This window comes from Camelus ferus, chromosome 4 (genome assembly GCF_009834535.1).
Source record: "Camelus ferus isolate YT-003-E chromosome 4, BCGSAC_Cfer_1.0, whole genome shotgun sequence".
Lineage (NCBI taxonomy): Eukaryota > Metazoa > Chordata > Mammalia > Artiodactyla > Camelidae > Camelus > Camelus ferus.
In genome coordinates this window covers 67,154,809-67,180,074 of record NC_045699.1, presented here as the reverse complement: position 1 = coordinate 67,180,074, position 25,266 = coordinate 67,154,809, and the positions used below count along the sequence as shown (strand labels likewise).

The following is a 25,266-nucleotide window of genomic DNA, read 5'->3' as shown; positions in this document are numbered from 1 at the left end:
GATCAAAGAATAGTAGTGTGTGTGTCAAACACTGTTCCTGACAGAAAAAAGACATGTTTTCAAGTGTTAATGGGACATTTACAAAAATGATCATATATTAGATGACAAAGAAAGACTCAATAAATGTGAAAAAATAAAAAATTACAGAGGTCACATTCTCTGACTACCATGCAATAAAATTAGAAATTAAGAAAAGGTTAAACAAAATCCCACTCAGAAAAAAAAGCTTTCTAGCACTTGAGTCAAAGAGGGAATCAAAAGTAAAATTATTATATACTTATAAATGTGAACACTACATACCAGACTATCATCAAAGCAACATATAAGTTTATATAGCTTTAAACACTTTTATTAAAAATCAAAAAGAACCCAAATGAGGTGACCATTCAACTCAAGAAGCTATAAAAAAACCAAAATAAGCCAAAAGAAACTAAAAAAAAAAAAAAAAGGAACTAATAAAGATAAAATTAAGAATTGAAATGTAAAGCAAAAGCCAAATGTCTTTATAAATATATCAAAAGCTGGTTACTTGAAAAGATAAACAAACCCTTAGTAAGGATACTGAGAAAAGGGGAGGGAAAAAGCCCATTAATGACATATGTGGCCACAGGTATATTAATTTTAAAATCAAAATGAACTCTTAGGTGCAATTTTGTACCACTAAATTTTAAAATTTAGGTGAAAGTGCTGATTTTTCTTTCAAAGAAAATGTAAATGACAAAACTGACGCATGAAAAAGCAGAAAGCCTAAAAAAAGAATCAATCATTGTGAAAGAAACTGAAATTGTTGTCCTTCCTCCCAAAGCACTCCTGTTTCCCCCAAGTGCTTCCAGGCCCATTTAGCTTTCATAGGGAATTTTTTTTCATTTTCTCTTCCCCTCTTTAGAACAGAAATTACCTTATTTTAAAAATGTTCTGATATTTGAAAGAAAAAACTGATTCTTTGATCACTCAAAAATAGTATCTTACTATAAGCATTAAGCCCAATCTCACATATAAAATACCAAAATCCTAATATAAGTAACAGCAGCTCAAATCTAGTAGTATAATAAGTAATGCACCATAGTAAAGATTTATTTCAGAAATACAGCAATAATTTTCTAAATGCTAAATCATCAAAATAAAATAATTCATATGAGAATGAATATAATAATGTATTAAAAAATTCTGAATTTATTTTTATATAAAATTGAAATTAGTGTCTGAATTAAAAAAAAAAAACACTCCCAGGAAAATAGAAATGGAAGAATCATTCCTTTAGCACGATCAGACTCTCTCTCCTAAATTACTAGCCAACCTCCTATTTGACTGCGGACACTAGAAACATCCTTGTTGATGAGGTCAAGAACCAGATAAGAATGCAAGCTATTGCAATGTCACCTGCTGCTTTGGATGTTATGGCCAATAATACAAAGCAAGAAAAAGAAATGAGGTATAAATGTTACCAAAGAGACAAAATTGTATTTGCAGATGACACTGTTGTCTATCAAGAAAACCCAAGTAAATCAGCTGAAAGCTATTGCAAGTAACAAGCAAACAGAGAGGTGGCCAGTTACAAAATGAATGTTCAAAAACCAACAGTAGTTTTTAAAATATGTATAAGGCAATCCCCAGTTAAAACATAATGGGCAAAGCAACAACAAATTTAAAACCTAGGAATTAGATAATCAGAAAGAAAACGCTAATACTTTACTGCATGATATAAAGGAGCATTTGAATGAATGGAGAGTCCTGTTTCTAGAAGGAAAGACCAAGCATTTTAAAGATGATCCTTCTCCCCAAATTGATTATAACTTCAATATTTCCTCAATCAAAATCTTGAAAGTATTTTCCTTGGAACTTAAAGTGCTTTCAAATTTCAACTGGGTAAAAAAAAAAATTGGGCTAGAATTACAAGGAACATATTCTACAAAGAGTAATAAGATATCAAAACACACACATGTATAATACTTAAAGGTGTGATCCTCCCATTAGAACATGCATTCAAGCCAATGGAACAGGATGTGAGTCACAAAATATATTATAGTAGACAACAGGAGGTTAATATAAGACTTTCAAACAAGTTGGTAAAAAAAAGATTATTTAATAAGTAGTGCTGGGACAATGATAAATAATGTGGGAAAACATAGTTAGAGCCTTATCTTATGTCATACGTCAAAATAAGTCATAGAAGAAATTTAGATTTAAAAGTTAAAAAAAAAGAGGAAGGTACAGAATATACTATGAGATAGAGAAGGCCTTTCTAAAATGCTATGGCAAAGGCACAAAACATACAGGAAAAGCAAAATTAAAAGTTGAACCACAAACTGGAAAAAGGCAGTAGTAACATGAGAGCCAAAAAAAAAAAAGACCTTTTTCCTTAAGAACCTGCTGGAACTCCACAGGCATGAGCCGGACTAAACAGAAAAGACGGAGGGCAGGAACAGGAAAGGGCTGGAGGGACAGGATGGCCAGTCCCTATGGGGAGCCTCACCCCCCACTATCTCATCTGTCAAATCGATAAGGAGTTTGGAAAACAACAGCCAGGTAGTATGGTTTCAAGGAAAGAAAGCTTCTTCTGCTTGTGTGGAAGTGTAAACCAATTCAGCTGTTTTGGTGGGCAATCTGTCAACACATCAAAATGCTTAAAAATGCATACTTACCCTAAGGAACAAAGATTTATCTATAGGAATGCTCCCCAAAGTTTTACTTTTACACATGAAGACATCAGAAGTATCCAGTCCTAGAGGACTGGTTAGATAAGGTGCATTGGATCCATGAGGAAGCCTGTGCAACCATTCAGTTCTCATGGAGGAAGATTCTGGAATGATGGAATGACATTCCATAGAAAGGAGTACGCAGGGCCTGCAAACGGAGTGGACATTCTCAGGAATAAAAAGAAGCAAGTTACTGATGGATTCAACAAGGACGAACCTCTAAAACATTACCCCGAGTGACATACAAAACCACACATTGTATGATTCCTTTACAGTACACGAAAGACGTTGAGTAATTGCCAGGGATGGAGCTGGGGGACGGTGGTGGGCAGAGATGACTGGAAATGGGAACAAGAGAAATTTTGGGGGTTAATGGAGAAATTCCACATTTTAATTCTGGTGGTAGTTACATGACATTTATCACATGATTTGACATTTGTCAAAATTCATTAACTGTACACAGTACAGTTTTAATAAATACATACATCCATAATAAAATTCAGGGTGAATTTTACTGTATGTAAACTATACCTCAAAAAATCTAACAAAAACCCCATTATGGATGGTTAGGTAGAAATACAGTTTTATACATAAATATGTATGGCATATACCATTATAAAATAATAATTTCTCTGGATAATGTGATGATGAGTGATATTTATTTCCTTTCCTATGCTTTTATGTATTTCCCAATTTTTCTACTTTTAAAAATCTGAAAAGTTTGTGTCTATTTTTGATTAAAAAAATGAATGAACTCATCTATCTAACAACAAACTTTTCAGGGCTGAGTCCCACCAGCCCTGAGGCAGAACCTGCCGGAGCACTTCTGTTCCAGCCCCTGCAAGGGGCCTGGCTCTCATAGGTGCTCTGAACGGGTGGTGAGAGGCCTGAGTAGCAAGAAGGACCAACTAGCCCAAGAGTTTTTCAGCTGGGAAAACTGAATCCCAGGCAAAGGAAGCGACTTTGTCAAGTTTGGAAGTGGTCAAAATGAGCCTTAAATCCCAGAGGGCAGTGTTATTTCCAACACGCTGGAACACCTGTGAAAACCCCGAGCTAATCGCTAACCACCCCAGGAGAACTCAAGCTCCTCATGCGCTGAAGATCAGTGACACACGCTCCAGGCCAACAACTCCCACACTGAAGGGAACAGAAGCTCATGTCCAGCTTCACTCATTTTTTTCCAGTATAATCATTGACTTTATATTTTTCTTTACATCTGAAAACACACTTAAATTTTTTAGTTTAAAAATGTTCTTTTGTTTTTATTTTTTATTGAAGTATTGTTTTTATTATTGTTCATTTAATTTTTCTGAACTCACTTTTTAAAACTCTAAATTACCATTCTGAGTACGTGCTCCCACTCCCACCACTGCCGTGGGAGGTCAGGGCCTCCTGGACGCACCCCAGACAGAGGCGCAGCAGGGCTGGATGCCTTGACACGTCTGACCAGAGGCTTTAAGAGCCATCACTGCTTCTTCCAGTCTCTTGCTCCTCCCCTCTACTCTGAGAACAGCATGTTGCAGAGAGGAGCTGCTCCTTCAGCCTGGGTCCCAGAAAGAGATGACACATGGAGCAGGACACTGCCAATGTGCAGTCACCAACTTGGAACTTGAGTGACGTACAATATGGGGGTATTGTAAGCCACTGAGATTTGGGGGATGGTTTAACTGCAGCATTACCCAGCAGAGAGTGATTAATACACCTACTTTAATCTTATTCTCAACAATACTATCTGCTGATATGCTACTATGGTCGAAATTAAAAAATTAAGAGGCCATTTGCATCTCACACTGCCTCATGAGCACACACACCCCATCTTTTGGGAAACACCACTACAGCCAGGAGGGAGTAGACGGGTACCAGAGGAGATGCAGTTAAAGAAGCAGCTCCAAAGGGAGGAGACTCTAGGACCACACAGATAAAATTCAGAAAGCTCTGAATTTTCCCCTAAAAACTATAAGCTGCACCATCAATTTCATCTTTGGCTGTACTCAACGTGTACGTATAACTGCTCTAAAAGTATACACCAATCGTAAGACACATTCAATATTCAGAAATGTTAAAACATGTAGGGAAAGAACATCTAAGATACAAGGGATGTTGGGAAGCACGGGCAAGTCACAGTCAAGGAGACGACCATGTGGCCAACTATCTCCCTAAGCAGTGAAGCTTCATGGGTTAACCTTCCAGCTACTAATTCTTCTTAAAACAGGAATCACTCTGACCACCTAAATAGAAAAGGTCCTTATCTACTCTATGACTTAATTATTTAGATACGCTGCATGATGGATACCATTCAGCTATCTAGAACTTTCACTCAGCTCTATCGCACTCTAATCACTAATGGCCCACTTGTTTGGCTCAGGTAAATTACATTTGCATATGCAAATGATGTCTACTACACACTCTGTACTATTAATGTTATCGCTAATTACATAATAATAGTTACCAGTTTCCACGCGGATCAAACTTACAGTTTTGTAGCTATTAGGGAAATTGTGCTTTGTAATTAAGATAATCCTCATTTCCAGATGCTAATTAACTATATAATAATTAGTCTCATTCACTAATGCAAATTAAGGATTTTCATCTTTATTGATAAAGGAGTTGCTTCTTATCGGTTAAGGAAAGATAGCCCTAGAAATCTTGCAGAGAAATACTTTCCCCCTTCTAAAGGTTAAAAGGTAAATCCATTTTTATCAGTCTCATTTGAGAATGCAAATTAGGTCTGATTAATCAAGTCAAAGATAAATGTGCTAGACTTGTTTCAGGACAGAATGTATAGCTTAACGAGTTCATTTCTTTTCCCTTTATAAATACCCAGATAAACAGAGTCACAAGCAGAAGTCCACCTCCAGGAGTCGTTCATCCACGGTCAGGGGAGAGCTCGGGGATGCATGTCTCTCTACGACTACTTTTTGTTTCCCCTTCAAGGGTCATGGAAGCACCTTGAAGTAGCTGTGTCTTCATGGTTCAGCCGCAATGGGAACGAGCGAGAAAAGGTTTTTGTGAGTAAATACAGAGGAAAAAGGGAGAGCCACATTTGCTAGGATTATTAAGTTTTCTGTGCTCCAAACAGAATACAAACTGGCACCTCCCATCGTGACTAATGAGGGCTGCCTTGGCGAGAACAGAAGGGCTGACAGCCAGCGAGGCCTAGTTGGCAGGCCCCAGCCCAGGCCTCGCCGCATTCATCATTCGCTAAACCAATCCACCAATTCCGCACCACCATTTGTCATTAATTATGCTAATCAGCACACCATTACTCTCCGATGACATCGTAGCTGTTATTAGCTAGTTATGGCTTTTCAAAAGCACAACTTATTGTGCATGCATGGGCTGTGCATGCATTAGCCTACAGGGAAGAAATGTCCAATTATGAAAAGAAGAAATTCGCTATTATCTTTTTATAACAAACCAATTTAGTAATTAGAAAAGTCTCTGAACTCATAGGTTCCTTTTTTTGCCTTCCCTTACAATAACTGAAACCAAAAAAAAAAAAAAAAAGGTGGTTTTCAATATTTCTCTGAAAGGAAAGGAAGTACCAACACAGAGACTTTTCGGCGACGAGTTTGAAAGAGGGGCCTGGGGAGCAACTGTGCACAAGCCCCTGGTGGGCTGGCCTTTTCTCTCCAATTTGAGTTAGCAGGACCACTTTATTATGTATACTTCAGCCGCTACGAATGCCGGGGAGAGGAAAGCACACCCACGTGACCTTTCACAGTTCACTCATGGCAGAGCGAAGCCGTTCGCGTAACGCCACCGGACAGCGCACACCGTACCTGGCAGACGCTTACTCCAGAAGCACGGCAACAGCCCCCCAACCTCCCTGCGCCCCGTGACACGCCAGGAGCGGCTACACCACTCAGGTGACCTTGGAGACGGATGATTTGGCCATATTAGCACCTGTCCTGTGCACGGTTTAGGAGAGAAAAAGGACTGCACTCAGGGCTGGCGGAAGCAGGGAGCCGTCTGGGTCAGGAGCCAGACCATCAGGGGAGACCCTTTCCCCAACTCACAGCCCCCCAGAGGGGCTTGCTCTGACCCTGGCGTGTCAGCAGGGCTAACCTGCAAGCTCTCTGCAAACCAGGCTCTAATCCTAAGTTGTTGTGTTCAGGCTGGAGTCTTTACCACTAGTTTTAGAAGCTTAGTCTGTATTAAGAGCTCATTAATATCATCAGAGTAAATGGGCCTATTAAAACATCTTTAAGCAATATCTGAACATAAATCTCCCTAAACTATATTTAATGACTGTACTTAAGATACATTATATGGAAGTCTTAATGAGACATTAGATAGCATTTTGAAGATTAAAATTAGAGAATCCATATAAAGTCTGTCCACTTAATGTAGCCTTAAGCTATACTGATGAAAGCATTACTACCAAATTATTACTGCATTAGAACAAATATTTTTAATCATGTCTGATTTACACATTCTCTTTTTTATATAATTTTCATCTTCACAAAAATACATTTTGAGTTTATGAAAGAGTGCATGCCAAAGGTTCCAAGGTTTTGAAGTACTCTAGAGGTAAAGCGAACACAGAATTTAGTTAGTACTGCTTACTGAAAGCTCTGGGCTCCGAGTCACATTTCTTTATGTTTGGTTTAATTAGTTATTTCAGTACTACAGGTAGCCAAATACATTTACCTTATGACTTCACTTCCTTCAAGAGCAGACTACAAAGAAAATAGAACTGAACCGAAAACACTGTGAAGCCCAGAATACAGGATAGTGTACACAGTACAATCTACACAGCGCTGGCTGTGGTAACATCTGGGCGTCTAACTGAATCCTTTTCTGGGCCCCGTGGAGACCCCACACTCCCAGGGAGCACCCCGCCCTGCACTTCGTGCCCCCGCCCTCAGCAGACACAGCTGGACAGACATCCTCTGACCTCTGAGGCCTGTGACCTTTTGTCTGTTTCCCTCAAGCCAGCCGCGGAGGCAGGAGTGAAGTCCTGCTTCTGTTCCAGGGCCCCCTCTGTGAAGAGCAATCAGTGTTGCTGGTAGAAGTTTTTTTTCTTTTTTTAAAGTTTGACTCCCCCAGGGCTAGGGGAATTGAACCTTTTAAACAGATCCAAATCCGCCTCAAGTCTGTTCAAACAATGAAGCGTTCTCAGGGCCCACGGGAAGAGGGATATGGGTGGGAGGAGCTGATGCACAGAACTGAACCACTTGGGGCAAGTGGTCGGTTGGGCCACAGAAAGACCTGCGTGAGTCTCTCTGCATGAGGGAGTCTACTCCATCTAAAATAGAAGCGTGTATCTCGAGTCCATACAAATCTTGATAAGGCTTAATACACAGTGGTCTCTTGAAAACAAGTCGAACTTCAGATTATATATACATAGAAATATTTTTCTTCTTACTTATGTACTGTTTTAAAATACCACACACCCAAACAGGATTCTTCATAAACAGAAAAATCTCTCCCCTTCCCTCTGTTCCTGGAAGGAGTTCTCCCGAAGGAAAGAAACATCATCCACCCCTGCCTGAGGATAACAGCCCCACAATCCCAACGAGGGGTGAGCCTGCCGAGTCCGTCCCATCCCCCCCGCCAGCTGAACTGTGGAGAGAATGTCATCTGAGAACCTGGACAAGGATAAACCAGGATTTGCACAACCTGGACTCGGATCTGACACCAGCACGAGATGCTTCGCAAAAATTGACGCTTTGGAAGCCGTTAGAGATGAATTATCATTGAAGCTTTTTAGACTTTTTTGGTGATACTTTATACCAAAGTATAACTACCTTTTATAAATGCTATTCAATTATGAAAGACTTCCGGGATTATGTAAATCAAGACAAGTCAACCGGTGACACCTTTCTTAATAGAATGAGATTCTCTAGCTTTTTATTTTTTTCCCCTTCACGGGAGAAGAAAGTGGCACAATTTAAATGCTCTGGTCATTAAAAGAAGACCCCTCCTCTCGCATGTAAAAATCTGTAGCAACAAGCCTATTTCCATTCACTTCTCCCAGATATTTTCTCCCCAAAAGGAACTTCTTCATAGTATAATTCTGCATTTTTCACTGTGTGAATTAGGCATTCTTCATAAATAACAGCTATGTTCTATACACAGGAGCTCTTTTTTATTAGGGACACAGTAATGAACAATGAGCAATGTGTTCTATTATTCTTTGTCAAATCACAAAATGCTACATTAGAATAACTGTGCTGGTCAATGTAATATAGTAGATTAAATTCAACTTCTGTGGAAAAACCACTGTAAAACAGCATGATAAGAAGGCTATAAAAAATTTAATTTTACTCCAAACTCCATCACAAAAAAAATGGTGTGAAAAGTAATTTTGCATAATCAGTACACGCCATCTGGAACAATTAACCGATTTCTATAGAACTATGAGGATCAGTCATATCTGCTTATTAAAGATCAGAAATTATACAAGTAATAAATCCTTGAAAAAACTAAGCGTACTCCCGCCTGTCAACGCTATTTTAACTTCAAATACTGAAGAACGCCTGATAAGGCTGAAAAGAAGAGATTAATATATGCAAATTACATCCAGCATTTAAAATCCCCACAACTGTCTCCGGTTTTCTGTCCCTTATTGCTGCCTTTATGTTTTATTCATACACCAACTCACCTGTCACTTCATAAGCTATAATATTATGGGGGTATTATTAAACAGCATAAAGCCGTGCTTTAATTGGAAAGCTTCATTGCATTTTCCAATTATTTGGAGTAAATTAAAAGCAGATGCACATAGTTTAATAAGGAGTCTAATATCAGTTCCGGGAAATCAAAATTCATTGTCATTACTAGGCTGTGATAGTTTTGCAAACTGTACTCAATTTCAGAGGTTTTCAAAAGAAAATCTGTCTATGCAATCTGTTAATTGTCATTCGGTTAATAACTGTTTAAATATCCAAACTACACAGCAGCTTCCTATTAAAAAAAATTAAACTAGGGGGTTTGTGTAAGCCAAAGAACTCCGGGGCTGGGCTGGACTTTGCCGACTTGCCCGTACACCGTGAAACAATGGAGCTGGGAGAAGCCCACCCCGGCGACAGCTTCGCCCGAGGGGAGGACAAAGAACAGTGGTTCTGTACTTGGGCGAGCACCAGGGTTTGCAGCGCTACCAGCCAGCTCTCGGTGGAAAAGGGCAGAAGCCATGTTATAAATTGCGTTTCCAGAGGTCTGCGCTGCTCAGCAAAAAATTAGCTTCCAAAGTTTTAATTGGTCTACCTAAAATAAATCCTTTTTATGAGTGGGTTAACTGATTCAGGATGCAAACATGGAAAAATCAAAGAAAGCAAACGTTGTGACCAATTTGTTTTTTAAAAATGTACCCCCGAAAGGCCATCCCTACTGGTTCACAACCTGGGAGTAGAGTGTCCCCAAGGCCCTGCCCTGCAGGGGCTGCCACGGTGCCTGCAAGTGGACTGACCGCCAGACAAAGGACAGTACTCTAAGCCACTATGGGTTTAAAGAATGAAATCTTAAAGGTTACTCTCCACGAGCGCTCTTGCTCACAGATGTACTGACGTTATAGCTTTGCAGCTACAAGTTGCATACATACAAATACGTGCAGCGAAAGCATTTACAGATGGAAAAGCACAGGGATACTCAAACTAGTACACGTAACCTTTTCATTTTTATACCAAGTGACAGACCTGTTCAAGTCCTAGGTGTGTAAATTATAATAGGACAAGCAGTAATTGACTTTTAAACTCCACCCACTGTGAGGGCTACAATTAATCTGTTTTTAGCATAAGAACTGCCGCTCTGCAAAGTTCATAACTTGTAGGCTCTTCTCCCCAATCCAATTAAAGCCTAAGAGTCTTTCTAAAAGGTAACAGCACAGAATTTATTCTTCATCTTCCGGTTCAAAGGGCAAAGCCGCTAACACCCCAATCATGCAAGGGCAAGCGCCCCCAGACCAGAGAGGACACCAAATGCTTGAACACGAGAGAGCCTTCTGGCAAAACAACCAGAAACTATGCTCAAAGATGAAGATAAAAGCAATTCTTGTGCAGTGATCCAAAAAATAGCATCCCCTCTCTCTTTTTTTTTTTCAAAATTACCTGTTTTAATAAAGTAGACACACTGTGCCAACTGAACCATTTAATTATCTGCAAAAATGATGAATCAAAACAATAGTTTGCAAAAATAAATGACTAACCTCTGATTAAAATGTCTGTCCTCATTAAATCCAAATAAAAGGTACAGTATCTTTTTAAAAAAGTGTAGTCTGAAGAAAGGAGCAATTCCTCAGCATTGAGAGAGAGCCTGGCGTCCTCCCAGGAGACAGGGACATCTAAGAAAGCTGTTTAAACTACTCTCTCAAACTCTGAGAAAGATGGCCTTCGGTGCGCGGCGTGTCCTGTGGCCGCAGAGCTGGCCCTCAGCACAGGCCCCAGCACCTGGGCCCCCGTCGGGCAGCAGCTCTGGAGTGGGAGACTTCAGGATGTGCTCGGTGGGTGGTGTGACTCTCACAGTCCCTTAAACCAAGTCCCCAGCGCACAGCTATGTAAGGATTCTGGGGCAAGGAAAGGGGCTCCCCACAACCCCGCCTTGCAAAAAGGTCCTGAGATGGGAAGGGCAGGAAAGAAAGAACCACAAACCAAAAGGCAAAGAAGAAAGAAGTCAAACTATTTAGAGGGCTGAGCACAGATACGCTCCGTTCTCAGTCAGAGCTGATTTGATGAGAAGGGAAGGGGAAAATCAGAGGCTTTAAAAATGTTTTACCCGGTAACAGACTAACAGCTCAGGCAATAACTGATTTCTGAACTAGGGTGGAGGACTGGCCTTATGTTACACCAAGAAGTCCCCTGAACTGTGCAGGGTCCCTCCAGGAGTGAGCTCCCCTCTGGCTCTGCCTTGGTGGACCAGCTGCCCCCTCCTGACTGCATTTTAGGTGGGGTTGCAGGGGAGAGGGGCTCCTACTGCTGGCGAATAAGACCTGCACTGCCCAGGATGACAGTGTCTATGACAGTCATCCCAGCTACCACTTCTGGGGGCCCACTGAGCACAAGGCACTTCACATACACCATCCGCAGTCCACAAGATTCAGACTAGGAAACGACTGAAACGTTCCGTAAACTGTCCAAAGTCACGCAGCTGGGAAGGGCGGATACAAAGGGTGGATCTCAAGAATCAATCTAATGACAGACATCACAGAGCGCCTCCCATGGACTAGGCGTCAGACACACACCAGTGAATGAGGCTCGTGTCCTAACCTCCTGAGATGGACCCTGGACTCCAGGAGAGAACTGAGTACTGAACAGGACATTATAACCAAAGACAGATCGCCCTTTTCAGAACCGAGAAACCAACCAGAGGGCTGAAGTTCACAAAGAAGCATGAATAGCCAAGAGGCCTTTGGCCAAAGAAGCTGCCCATGTTGGACTTTTATAAAAGGCCCAACCACCTTTGGCAGAAGAAGAGTGAGCGAGGACTGTGTAATTCACGAGCCGAAGGACCCGCTGACAGGAGTGACACTGGCGTTTTGTTAGCGCAGGGCATGTTTAAGGTAAACACAGGAAGCAATGGAACAGAAAGATGGGTGCGTTTACTGCCTCCAGGTAGCAAGCGATTAAGTACTTCTAAGTGTGTCACCAGGAGCGATGCTTAGGGCCAACGAGGCAAGCTTTACTCTCTCATTCAAAATTATGGATGTTGCCTCGCCAGTGGATCATGAGATTGTTCACGCTATAAAACAAGCCAGGCGTGAGAAACCGCTCTCGAACAAAGGATCTCAACCTTGGATGAGAGGTGCGCATCACTCACTGTCTGAGAGACAATCGAAAGACAAATCCGAGGAATAAGGAGCCTCGTTCTCTGGGATGTGTGATAAATACATCCCACGCAGACTCTAGGCCGGAGCACTGAAGATTGTTTTTTAAACATAAATAGGCTAAGACCATCACTGGCCATTAATAAAAGGAGTGGGGGAAATCATTCGGGGTTTAGGACACAGACACCAAGTGCACGACAGCGGGTGGGTTCAAGTGTTCTGCCCACAGGAAAGGTGGCTTCGCTGTTACAAAGCAGGTCAGAATTTCCTTTGTCCTAATGTTAGCAGTTAAATGCACTCGTTCTGATATAAAAGGGAGGATGTTCATATCGTGCGACAAAGGATAACTTTTGATCTCATCACCGAATCCAGTGCAGCCATCCAATTTCTCCCCACGCCCACATCTTTGATCACTGAGTCATCAGGAGTTTAAAGATGCGCACCTGGAATCTGATCCTTGCGACTACTGTCGGTCAGCAAGGCTAGGGTGGGGAACTCAGGGAGCTGGAACCAGAAGGAGGGAGGCTGGGGCTAGGAGCTGACGGGGACCCACAGGGTCTGGAATGGCTCAGTGACCTTGGCAGAGGCTGGCAACACAGGAGGCCCAATCGAGAGAATGAAGCTTCAGAGCAGGTGGTACTGAGGTGACTGTCAGCTCGAATAAGAGCCCTGTGGCAGGCAGGGTGCAGAGAGCTGGGACGGTGGGGGCAGAAGGCCTACAGTTCAGTCCCACGAGTGTAATGGTGTTTGTGGGCCACCCGCTGTCACCATAGGGCTATGGGGAGACCACAACAAGGGGACATCCAGGTGCCTGGCGCTCCCCCAGACAAAAGTCTCCAACAGCAGGAGCAGCGGTAGCCCTGCCTACTGATGGGGAGGGGGTTCCTTGAGGCACGTGGAGTATATCCCCTCTCCTGCTGGGGAAAGGATCCGAGAAGGGGCGGCTGGGAGGGGCTCTGGAATGATCACAGTCACTGCAGCGCACCTGCAGCACCTTCCACATACCAGGCTCGGTTCTACTCCTCACCACCAGCCACAGTCATCCCTGTTTAATAAGGAAAGTAAGGCCCAGAAAGCTTAAGCTGGCGTCACTCACATTTAAGTGAGGGGCTGTGTGCTTACCCATCCACTGTCCTGTCCAGCAACAGCCAATGGGAGCCCCACCCCATGGACCGGGGAGCCATCATCAGTCAAGCATCAATGGCCTCCCTCTGAAGAGGTCCCAGACATGGTGGTCCAGGGAGTCCTCTGAGGCTGAAACGACGCTGAGACCTCTTACACAGGCGAGTCCTTGCACACTCCACTCTAGGTGTGTGTCCCCCCAGCTCCATTTGACCAAGGGAGGGAAGTGGTCATGCAGCCTGAAGGGGTGTCCTCCGCACAGTGGCTGGGAGCTCTGGGCCTGGCGGGGCCTGAATCTCAGCCCTCCCACTGACTAGTGGTACAACTGGGGACAAATCACACGCTCTCAAACCTTAGTTTTTCCACCTGTACGATAAAGACACTTATAAAGCTTGAAACAAGGCTCGAGCATGGGAGCGCAGCAACACTGGCAGCTGTGCTGTGTCTGTAACACAGAGATAATAGGAGTACTAGGACAAATCCTAAAGGGTTTTTGTCAGGTTTTCTTGGTGAGGATTTGTTGGGATTAAATGACAAAATGCATGGAAAGGGCTTACTACAGAGTCTTGTACATGGTAAGTGCTCGGGGAAGGTTAGGTATTATTAAAATAAATTAATATAATCCATTTTAATAAAAGCAAAACACAACTTCAGTTCCCTAAACGTGTTTAAAGAGGTGACCTTAATTACATCATTTTCCCTTCTCAGCTGATAAGTCTGTTATTGCCAGATAGAAAAAGAAACAAAAGGCTAGTTTGATAGGAGCTGCCCCCAGGCAGGAGTGTTTGGTAAACCAGACTACTCATTCTCCCCAGAGAGAACCTCTGGAGAAGTGCGAAGAGCAGAAGAAGAGCTGGGATTAAGCGCCTTCCCTTTGTCCTCAGCGTTTCTCTGCCTAGGCCTTTAGAAAGGAACACAGTCACGCTACCTACCAGGGAGGGAATCATGATGGGGAAATGGAGGCATCTTTCTGCTTAAAAACTAGACAAAGAAGATAAACAAGCAAGGAGAAAGGTGTCAGAAAGTTGGTTTTCCTATCACTGTTTCTGTCTGGGAACTTCACAGTCAAGGCAGCATTTGGATGGAATTTCTCTGAAGTCCAGGGGCAATCAGTGCACGTTTGCTGGTAACACCTCAGGTATCCCAGCCCGCAAGCCCCCCAGGCTCCTTCCTGCACATCCCCAACCCGGGGAGGTGGGGACTGCCACTGCTACCTTAGATACCAGACAATGCCTGACACAGACGAAGCTGCCAAAAATATTAGCTGAACGACTGTTATGTTTGCATTATCGATGCTGTACTGGACTCACTGATGTTGAGAGATGAGGGAATTTAGATCCAGAAAGTCATCACGGGGCCGGCCAGCGGGAGAACCAGGGCCCGCGCCGGCTCTTCGGCTCCTGCCCGGCTTCTCTCCACCACCTCACCTGAGGATTTAAGAGGTGATGGATGTGGCCCATTAAACTAGGGCCGCCTCAACTCCGTCATGCTTAAAACCCAAGAGAGGGCGAGAGCACAGCGGGGGTGGCCACCTCTGAAGAACACTGAAGTATCTGTCACCTAATAATACTTTTATTTTTCACGATGACGAAACTGGAAAAAGTCTTAACTTTCTCCTGCTGGTGGAGCACAGGAAAAGCAGAAATGAAAGCCTGCAGCGGAAAGCGGGCCTCCAGCACCTTCCCACCCCCAAACCAAAGGCACACTGGAAGATTTTATGGAAGTCGCCGGCTCACTCTGCCAAGGGCGTCTTTCCTTCCTGCCCCCGAGTCATCACTCCGTCACCTTCCCAAGAAAGGGCTCATGGGCTGCTTGCCACGGAAAACAGCCCACGTCTAAGTGACGATGCAGGACACAAAGTCTCGGTTTCAGGGGTCGCCGAAGTAAGCCAGTGTCTCTGAACTGACCGAGGAAGACATCTTCTCTGAGCACTGTGACTGCTGAGATGTAATCTTATATATAAAATTAAATGAGGCAGCACAGGGCTAAGAAGATGAGCCAGTGTGTTCTGAGTGCTAATTCTCAACAAACCTCTGTGCTACTGCTGTGATCACAGCCCTGGAGGGGAGGTGAATTTGGAGAGAAGTGACACGCTGCATTGCTTCCAGATTTATAAAACATTCTTATATTCCCTGGATCCTCACAACAATCTTGGGACGGTAGGGGGTGGTTTCTGAATTACTTTACAGGGATGAATAACTTAACAATAACATCGAGTAACTTGCCTGGGTAACACAACGCAGGGCCCTTGCATAGCTCTAGTGGGGAGCCATTCACGTGTTGTGCAGTGCACAACCTGTGCAGCCATTCATGGTGGCTCCATGTGATGGTCACACACACTTCTGACCCCAGATGTCCCGTCAGTCGCATGCTGAACCTCCTTCCACAGGCTTCCCATGCCCTCAAAGAGGGAACATGGCACACGGCAGCTCTATCTGCTGAATAAATAGAGAAATAATCTTTCTCTTCTCTTTGCCTTTAATTATATCCTCATTGATTCAAAAAGGATTGAAGACAGCCTCTATCCTTCTTTTAAACATAGTCTCTGACGTCTCCAAGTGCTCACAGGTGAAAGCCCTCCAACACGACGTAGTGTGGGAGTAAAACAGGATGGGAGCATCCCCAGCTGGATGGGAATCAGAAAAGCTTCACAAAGGAGGGAGTGCGGGAACAGGCCCTCAAGGATGGGTCAGCAGAGAAGGTGGGGGAATCTAGGCCATGGGATTGGCAGGGGCAAATGCACAGAAAGACACAAAGGTGAGGACACAGGGAATGACCCAGGCTGGTGGGCACAGGCGAAGAGAAACAGGGAGAAGACACCAGACAGGTGGAGACTGGCCACTGCCCGCCGCAACGCTGGGCAGGTGAGGGATGAATGAATGCAGTCAGCAGAGGGCTGGGGCTGGTGTGAAGGTCTGATCTGAGGAGTGGGAGATGAGTCTGCCATCTGGGCAACTGGACTGAGGACTAACAAGGTGGATCAAGGAAGATGGCCAAGCAAGAGCGAGGCACTGACGCCTGGAACAAGTCAGCCCCGTAAGTGGGGATGCAGGAGAACAAAGAGGACCACACTCGAAGCTCAGGTCTGGAAGATGCGCCGGGGGAACTGGACATAGCTATGGACTTCATCCATCACAGAAGGATGAACCGGAGCCCAGCTGAGGAGTTTTGGGGTCTCTCTCTGCAAAATCCTAGCAGAGGGACTAACAGAGCAGAGGACCTCCAGGAGGCAAGTGTTCCCCAAGCGCCCTGTGCGTCTGCCCGCACACGCTGTTCATTAACTCCGGTGACACAGAGACCGCGGCGGGTGTGTGAGAGCACGTCCAATTAGCCAGGCCTACATGAATATTTGCACTCTTAAATCTTTTGCATTTCGAAAGGGTTAAAGCTTATTATTAGCATATAATTTACAGTCCTTTCTCCCAGGAAAGGAATAATGCACAGTAAATGCCACATTCATTTTAATAATACATGTTACAGTCTGTGCCCAACATCTGCACAAAGGTAAAGGAGACAGATTTTTTTGACGTGTCCCACTCTGCCATCTAAACACAGGCTTTTTGTTTCTTAAGTGACGGAAGGTTTAATCAAGAAAGCAGGCAATTCATCAATCGAAACAAGGCAGCGTGTGAGCGCCTGACAGCACACACATGGTTGTGTACAGAGCAAACCTGGCCACCTGTCACCCGCACCTTTACATCAGGATGTACAGATACACTGCGCCATCAAGTCCCCACCCGCTCCCATTCATTTCTGCTTTTTCTTAATTCTGTTTTTCCTTGTGCTCGATTTTGTTGTCAGGGCAAGAGTAGATGGATAGACAAGGGACATGGTGGCTGTTAGAGGGGATGACAAAATTTATGTGCCTTTAAAACGACTTATTTCCTCCTTGATTTGAGCACCATCATTATAAATATTTTTTCACTTCATTGAGGAATTTCCCCATATGCTACTATCTGGGGCTGCGTCAAACTGATGTCCCTCCCTCGCATCCCTGCCACCCTCCCACACACTTGCCCCCCACCTCTCCGACCAGTCCTAGGTGAGCCTGAAAATCCTCAGCAGAGGATAAAGGAAAGCGGGGGTCTGAAGTTCAAGGCCACATAAGCTGCGTGAACATGTCCATGAATGACAGAGGCCACAGGGGTACCTGCGAACACAGAGAGGGCCTAACGTCACTCCAGGGCTGCCCTGCCTTTGTGGCTATCAACCCACTCGCAGGCTGACACTCACTTCAATACACGGGAAAAGGAGAGCCACACACACACAATACACACGCACACTCTGCAGGTTAATACCATAAATGTTACACGCGGAGCAGCTGTTGGTTAGAACACCTTACGCAGAAAAGAACAGCATATCTCACGCACCCTATTGTTTTAGTCTTTTGTTTTTCGTTTTCTAAGCTGGCGGTGCCTTATGATCATTAAAGTAATAAGTTTATTTTCAATTTTTCAGGTGAAATTTTTTTTTCCCTAATTAAAAGACAGAAATAATGTAATCACTAGAAATGAAAGGAAAATGTTTATAATTGTTTGGTATGCTGCAGATGAGTTTTTAAATGATCACACTGTAAAATATACAGATTCTTTTTCATAGTAAGATGAAGAGCTGGTAGCAGAAATTCTATCCAATTGGATGAAATATATAAATCATGAATTTCATAATACTGATAATTAAATGTCCATCTTCCAATTTAAATGAGGACTAGATTAAAACTGCATGGAGAAGGCTGATATTCAGAAATCATTAATTATTTTTAATTGCTTTGCGCTTTCCTGGTCTGATTTCAGAGTTACACGGCTCGTACAGGGTTCTCTATTTCAGATAAAATCCTTCTCTCTGCACAAGTGTTGTGGCTAAACTGACTGGCCGATGGGCTCAGACTTGTCCATGCTCACACACTTCCTGGTGTCAAACATTTTGAAAAAGGGGGTTGTTTTTTAAGAGGGAACAGCTGTGGAGGGCAATAAGCTGGTTTTTCTAGCAATCAAAAAGAAAAAAAAAAAACCTGAAAAAATCAAAGAAGCTAAAGGCAGTGTGACCACCCCCCCAGCCCTGCCCCCAATCTACCCTGTCCTGCCAGGTCAGTTTCAGGTTCCGGCTTTGTCCTGGTGCAACCGTGTACTCCATCACTCAGAAGAGATGCTGTGGGTGATAAACTATATGGTCAGCCTGGTGCTGATGGACAAACGAAGGTGTTTGTGTTGAAAGGAAAGGAGGCCCCCAGGCTCCTACCCAGCAAGTGCATTTCTGCACGTGGCTTGTCCGGAATCTGGGGGTGGTTGGAGTTTGAGATTTCAGGTTATCACATGCTGGTTTTAATATGCATCTGCTTAAGTTCACTATTTTCTATGACTATGTCAATTCTTTCAAAAGGGAAAAAAACATGTTCTTTGGTAAAAATTCTTCACGTGGAGCTACAGATCAGTTGATAACCACCACAAAAACAAAAGACTAGCACAGCATGATGTCCTGTATCTCAAGTCACCTATTCATCAAGGGAAACCCACCATGAGACTGACAGGACATTCCTAGGCGGGAAAAAGCAATCCTGGGTGCCTCTGGGCTGAGCCGCTTGGCACAGGGGTGTCCTGGGGGCTGGACTCGAGGCCAGGGAACTTCTCCCTCCTGACGTCCCCCCAGTCTCCAGCCCTCGGGCACCTGCCGCCAGGCTCAAGAACATTTCTTAGGAAGCATCTCACTCAACTTACAAACATTTTAGGAGTTCAAATGTGAACAGATCGCCCTCACACCGGCACAGGCTGTCCTTATTAAATAAATTCACTGAAAAGTGAACTTTCTGTTGTTCACGGCATCTTACAGGCCCCTCTCCACGCAGAATTCACAAAAGGAATAGTTTTTCCCAAATAATGAGCTGTAAGATGGTTGATCAGTGGACACAAGGTTCCAGGGGACTGGACAACAAAACAGAATCATTTGCTCAAAAAGGAACAATGAGGAAATGATTGATCTGTGGCCCAGAAGTGACTTCCAGTAGAACTCGACAGCATATTATTAGTCAGAAGGCTCATGAGCACTCAGAAAAGATGGCCATCCCTGGGACCGGCAAGGATTCCCAAGAACCTGCCAAATTAACACCAGGCCTGAATCTTTTCTTATTATGAGTACAACATGTGCTCTCACAGAGAAATAAGACACCGCAAAGAAACAAAAAGAAGAGCAGGGCAGTCCAGGGAAAACCACGGTAAACACCTTGGCACGTACCTTTCCAGATCTTCGGACGTGTTTTTTTAAATGAGGTCACATTGCAGGTTCTGGCTATTGCTTCACTCTTCGTGCACATCTTTTTATCTAAATCATCCTTTTTTTTTTTTTTTTCAAACTTGAAAAGTTAGGGCCACTGTAAGGATGTTCTACAATGTAACCGCTTGCCTTTGTTTCAGACGTTTACGGTATCCACCTCCCCCCTTTTAAGTATTGTATTTAAAAAGCAGCGGGGCTTGCCCTTGTGGAGGAATCTTTTTCGCACATCTGTAAGTATTTTCCAGAGGAAATTTCTGAGAGAGGAAGTGTGGTGATCAAAGGGGTGCTTCATGGCCACTGTGATGAGGGTACAAGGTGGCAGAGAAGGGACACAAGTGCCTCGGGACTGCAGCACAGAGTCCACAGAAGCCCCTCAGCCCACTTCTGTGGGCAGGAGAGAACTGCCTACGGGCAGGATGTGCAGCAGAGTCGGCGCGTGTTGGCTGACGGAATGCACAGCACCCCGAATGGCTGGATGGATATGAACGTACAGCTGAACACGGGAGGACCTCGCAGAGGTGGGCTGGCTGCTCGGAGGTGGTGGCTCCAGATGCTGGAGGCGTTCAAGGAGAATCAGGACAACTGCCGGCCCCAGAGATCACAGGGGGTCTTCCCAGGCAAAGCAGACACTGGGCTGAATGCGTTTCTTCCTCCCATAACCATTTGGGAGCACCTCTGTGTGCTGGAGAAACCAGTAGGGACGGTCTGAGCAGTGTCTCTCCCTTTGCAGGCACAACAGAGACGGACTGTCTCAGTGAAAGGTACAGAAGGGGTATATTACCAGGTCTGCCCTTGGGAGAACATTTAAGAGTAAATATTAGTTTAATAGCCATACATATAAATTAAATATGGGCTGCTTTTCAAACTTCTAATTACATTGTTTAGAAATCTACTTATCTTAGGAAGGGCCTGCAAACGAACGGTGCAGTGATCAAATGTTTTCAGGAATGGACCTGAGCAGACCGGCAGTTCGCACCGAAGGCTCAGTGCCTGAAGTGTGCGGCGAGCGTGCGCCAGAGCCGGTGCGGAAGCAGGGCAGTTTGACGATTCATTTCACTACCAGCAGAGCGCCAGCCGTCACGGCTCCCGGCACCAGGCAAGGGCGACGGCCTGCAGCATACGTTCCCTGGACTGTGTTTGGAAATCTTAACTTCGCAATACCAAACTGAGACACGTCACTCAGTGCCAAATACGGGTGGAATGGGGGTGATGCTGGGTGGGGGGCCTCTGCTCCCTTCTAGCCAGACGGCTCGCAGGCGGGCTGCCAGTGGGCGGCGGGCAGGCTTCCCGGCTGCACCATGGTTGCCCAGTGCTGAGCTTGCAGGCCTTCTGGAGCCAGCCGGTCCTGCGGGGTACTTTTGGCAGCATCACAACGAAGCCGTCCTGGACCCTGGTGGAGTAATTTGGTGCCTGCAGCCGCCGAGGAGGCCTGAGCTGCCTGCTGCCGTGGGCTGCAGCCTCAACTACCCCCGTTTGGGAGATAAAACCCAATTGACTGCCACTTACATAAATGTAACAGGAAGTTTCTGAATGGCTTCCCCTGTGTCTTGAGGCTGTTACCTCGGTATTGCTAAACTAACAGCTGAAATGAACCCAGACAACACCTCATCAAAGCCGCGGGGTGAGGAAGCAGCGGTCCAGAGGCAGACAGGAAAATTCCTGCCAAACCAGAGGAGATTTTGTTCTGTGGGCCCTTCTCTGCAGAAACGTCAACAGCTGGGAAAGCCATCAGAGGACCCAGGTAAGGTGGGGGTAACCAAACACCGCGGCTGGAAAAAGATTTGCAAGCTGGAGGGGAAAAAAGTCATCTGCTTTGATGGAGCTTTCCTTTTGTGCGTTCGGAACGGGGCCGCCCTGCTGGGTTCCACATACCTATTTTGCACCACTCTACTACTAAGCATCTGGGGAAATATTCAGCTTTTCTACAAAATAGGTCATCTTTCCACACTTGTTATGCTCCTTGTCGATTCTGCTGAAATAGCCACAGCACAAGAGAAATTCTCCCTGGAGTCGCTTCTCTGAGACAGCACGCTCCTTCTCCCTTTGGGGAGCTCGGCTGCCGGAGCGGGGCTGGGGCTGGGGCCGAGGGCTGAGAGCACCCCTGTCCCGCCCTTTCCCCAGCAGGAGTGCCTCCCAGAAATGGGACAACCGGCCTTTCTTAGGCTTCCAAACCTATTAGGGAATGATCATAAGAAGAAAAACTAATACTGACACGAATTAGACCATTGTTCTATTCCATCTATTTAGTAACCTGAAGTTGCAATTTTTAGAAAAAAGATTACCTTTCAAATAACCGATTCATTATGGTACATGAATGACTGCCATGTTCCCGTGTTCAACATGTCACTCACCATTAAGGGTGTGTGCTGGTAAGCGGCACCAATTTGCCACTTCCCCCTGGTACACCAACGCCCCCGACTGGAGGCCCCCTATAATCAGAGTCAAGGTTGTGGGCTCCCTCAGCTCTTAGCAAGTCACCTGCACTGCCAGGCACCTAATGAATCTCAATTCTGTAGTAAGTCTTGTAAGTTTTTCCCCCTCTGGGTGAAGGTGAAAAAGAAAACTAGGACTGATGCAGTTCCTGCCAAGGAAACACTATCCATTTCAAGGCCAAGTTCAGAAATCAGACTCATACAATTGTGGGGGGGTGGGGAGGCTGCCAGTGAAGGCTCTGGCCACAAACCTGGCTTTGAGAAATGAGAGGTGAGGACAGACATGGACACGGAGGGCAGGGGACCAGGCCTCCGCTCTGCGCGGCTCCCCAGTCCCCGTGGGGAAGCTGCCCTGGACCTGGCAGGTGAACAATGTGCTGACTATTCTCTAGAAACCTCCCTTCAGGCTTGTGAAATCCACACACTGTTTTTCATCATTAGTTTCAAAACATGCTGAGTATCTGGCCCTGCTCTAAGTGCTGCGGTGACACAGAGAAAGGGGGAGGCCAGGTCCCTAAAGGGCATCTTGCAGGGGAAAAAAGAGGTAAGACACACAGATGCCGTTGCAAGCCAGGAAACAGGGAGTGGGAGGTGGCCCCAGGACGCAGACGCGGCAGCAGCGGCCCACGTACCTGAGATGGCATACAGATTGGAGTGCTGGTACTCGTAGTCCGCCCGCGTGCTGTTCCTGCCTCGGAAGGTGGCAGGGAGCGTTAGAGAGATGTGCCTGAGAAAGACAGGAGAAAGAGGAGATTACAGGGTGCGTGGCTCATTCCCCAAGGCTCAGAAAGCCCACAGAGCATGGGACAGGGGCGGCACCCCTGGGGAGCTTCCGGCTTCTCAAGCAGGACGTCCCCACCAGCTCAGGTCCCCCAAGGAATTCAGAAGCTTCCAGACATCAGTGGCCACCTTTTTCCATACTGGGAAGGACATCCAAGAGAAAGAAAAGGTTTCCCAAGCCTTAAGTGATGTCCCACGTGCCTCAGGAGGTGGGTGTTTAATCCAGATCTCTGCCCACTGGGCAAAGTGCACCAATGGGACCAGAACACTCAGCTCTGCACGCGAGCCTTGGTTTGTTCTGTCGTCTTAGTTCCATTCTCCACCCAGTGGCTTCCACACCTGCCTGTGGGCCTGCTGAGGATAACAGGAAGCACCGTGTGAACGACGGTGCTGGGAGTTACTATCACCACCTGAGTCCAGGAAAGGACGGCCCACTGAGGATGAGGACGACACACTTCTCTCAAGTGCCATGTCTGCGTGTGCCCCTCGTGTGGGAGCACCCAGTAGGTGCTCAGACAGCACCTTCAATGACCCAGCACGTCTTTTATGGTGCAGGTGCCAGCCATTAAAGCTCACAGCACACACAGCACAAGCGGGTACTCGATCAAAGCACATAATCCATTTGGTGTGGTCATCAGCTGCCTTTAGTAAATGCCAAGAATAAAGATTACAATAATAGGAAAGACATTTAAAACCCAACTGGTCTGGGGGAAAAAAAGCAACAAAATTACCTCCTTTTGGTATGACTGGGGTCGGTCTGAAATCGCTCAGCAGCCTGAGCTGTGGTCACACATAGTCATTTCCAAAATGGAAAAGACCGAGGGACAAATGACCACGTAAAGAAAGCTTTCCACATGTTGCCTTTTTCACACAGTAAGTGTGTGCCCCCCTAGAACGACTCTTGTACGTACAGACTCCTGGGAGGAAGGTTCTCTAGGCGGGGCCAGGAGTGAGCAGGAGCCTCCCAGGGACGAAATGAGCACCGAGGACGGTAAAGGCGCTTGGTCTGCCGGGCTGTGGAGTGAGCAGCGATGTGCTCACTGTGCCACTGGCTGGCCCAGCTGTACAAGGCAGCAAGGCCTTACTGAGCGCTCAGGGTCGTGGGGGAACCAGCAGACACGTCCCTCGAGGTGTGTGTCCTCAGGGCACTTGGATGTACACGTAGTGAACTTCACTGATGAACTAAGGATGCCGAGGTAAGCTCCCCACCCCCACAAGGAGCTCTCAGGCTACAGGGGACAAAGGTGTAGGAACAAACTACTGTGCAACAGGACACGCTTCCGGAGACTAAAACCACACGCCGAGTGTGCACGAAAGGAACAACGCGTTCTGGTAACAGGGACAGGGCTTCTGGTGATGCCTTCTCAGAGGAGGCTGCGGGTGTTCCAGGACGAAAAGGACTGACGGGGCAGCCAGAGAGAGCCAGCTGTGGTGCAGGCGGAGGGTGCCCATAGGAAACACAGCCGGGGCCAGACTGCAAAGGACGCCAAATGCCACATCAAGGGGTTTGGGCTCTATCCGCTCGGACAGAGGTTCCCAAACTCTGTTCTGCCTGTCCCAGCACAGATTCAGTCACTGGAGTCACGTGGGAACTTGCTAACAATCCAGATTCACAGCCCCGACCCCAGGGAGTCTGGTTCAGTGGGCCTGGGGTGCAGCCCAGAAATCTTTTTAACAAGCTCCAGCCGTGACTCTGAAGACTGGCCAGGTTTGGGAACCCTGAGAGGGCGAGGAGCAGCTGCAGAAGGGTTTGAAGCAGTTGATCAATGCCTGTGACCACAGCACTTAGTCAATGAAGCTGAGCAGACAGAAGGATGAATTATTGACTGTGGTTGTGGTTGAGCAGAGCTAAAATGATGACAGGCGACCCTGTGGAGGGGGCTCACCCTGAGCTGGGCCTGGGGCCTGCAGATCCCACAGCTCCCTTACGGCTCCGCACGTGGCCCCTGCGGGGCAGGTACAGGGCCCAGTGCAAAGTCAGAACAGGGGACCTGGGTCAAATATTAAGAATTTCAAGATGGTGACAGCAGAGCTTTAAACCAAGCGTGAAGCCCTTCTGAGCACGGGGCCCTGTGGGATGCTCTGGCTGCACGCCCACCAAGCTGGCCGGGGGCAGGCACTGTGACAGTGAGGGCATTTCCAGGAGCCGGGGAAGGACCCAGCTTCAGGGCTGCCACACCTGGAGAATGCTAGTCCTGAAAGCCCT

The 25,266-nt window shown here is 45.9% G+C and overlaps 1 protein-coding gene across 4 annotated transcripts in view; it reads right to left on the bottom strand.

Annotated features, from left to right (window-relative positions):
- MVB12B (multivesicular body subunit 12B) overlaps positions 1 to 25,266 on the bottom strand; it is a 263,550-nt gene that overhangs the window by 49,552 nt on the left and 188,732 nt on the right. For 2 of the 4 annotated variants that reach the window (XM_032478454.1, XM_032478455.1), the window contains one exon: positions 22,913 to 23,007. In XM_032478454.1, coding sequence (XP_032334345.1) covers positions 22,913 to 23,007 — 95 coding nt within the window. Of the gene's footprint in view, positions 1 to 15,633; positions 16,020 to 22,912; positions 23,008 to 25,266 lie in introns of those variants that run through there. The other 2 variants (XM_032478452.1, XM_032478456.1) reach the window with 2 other exon arrangements.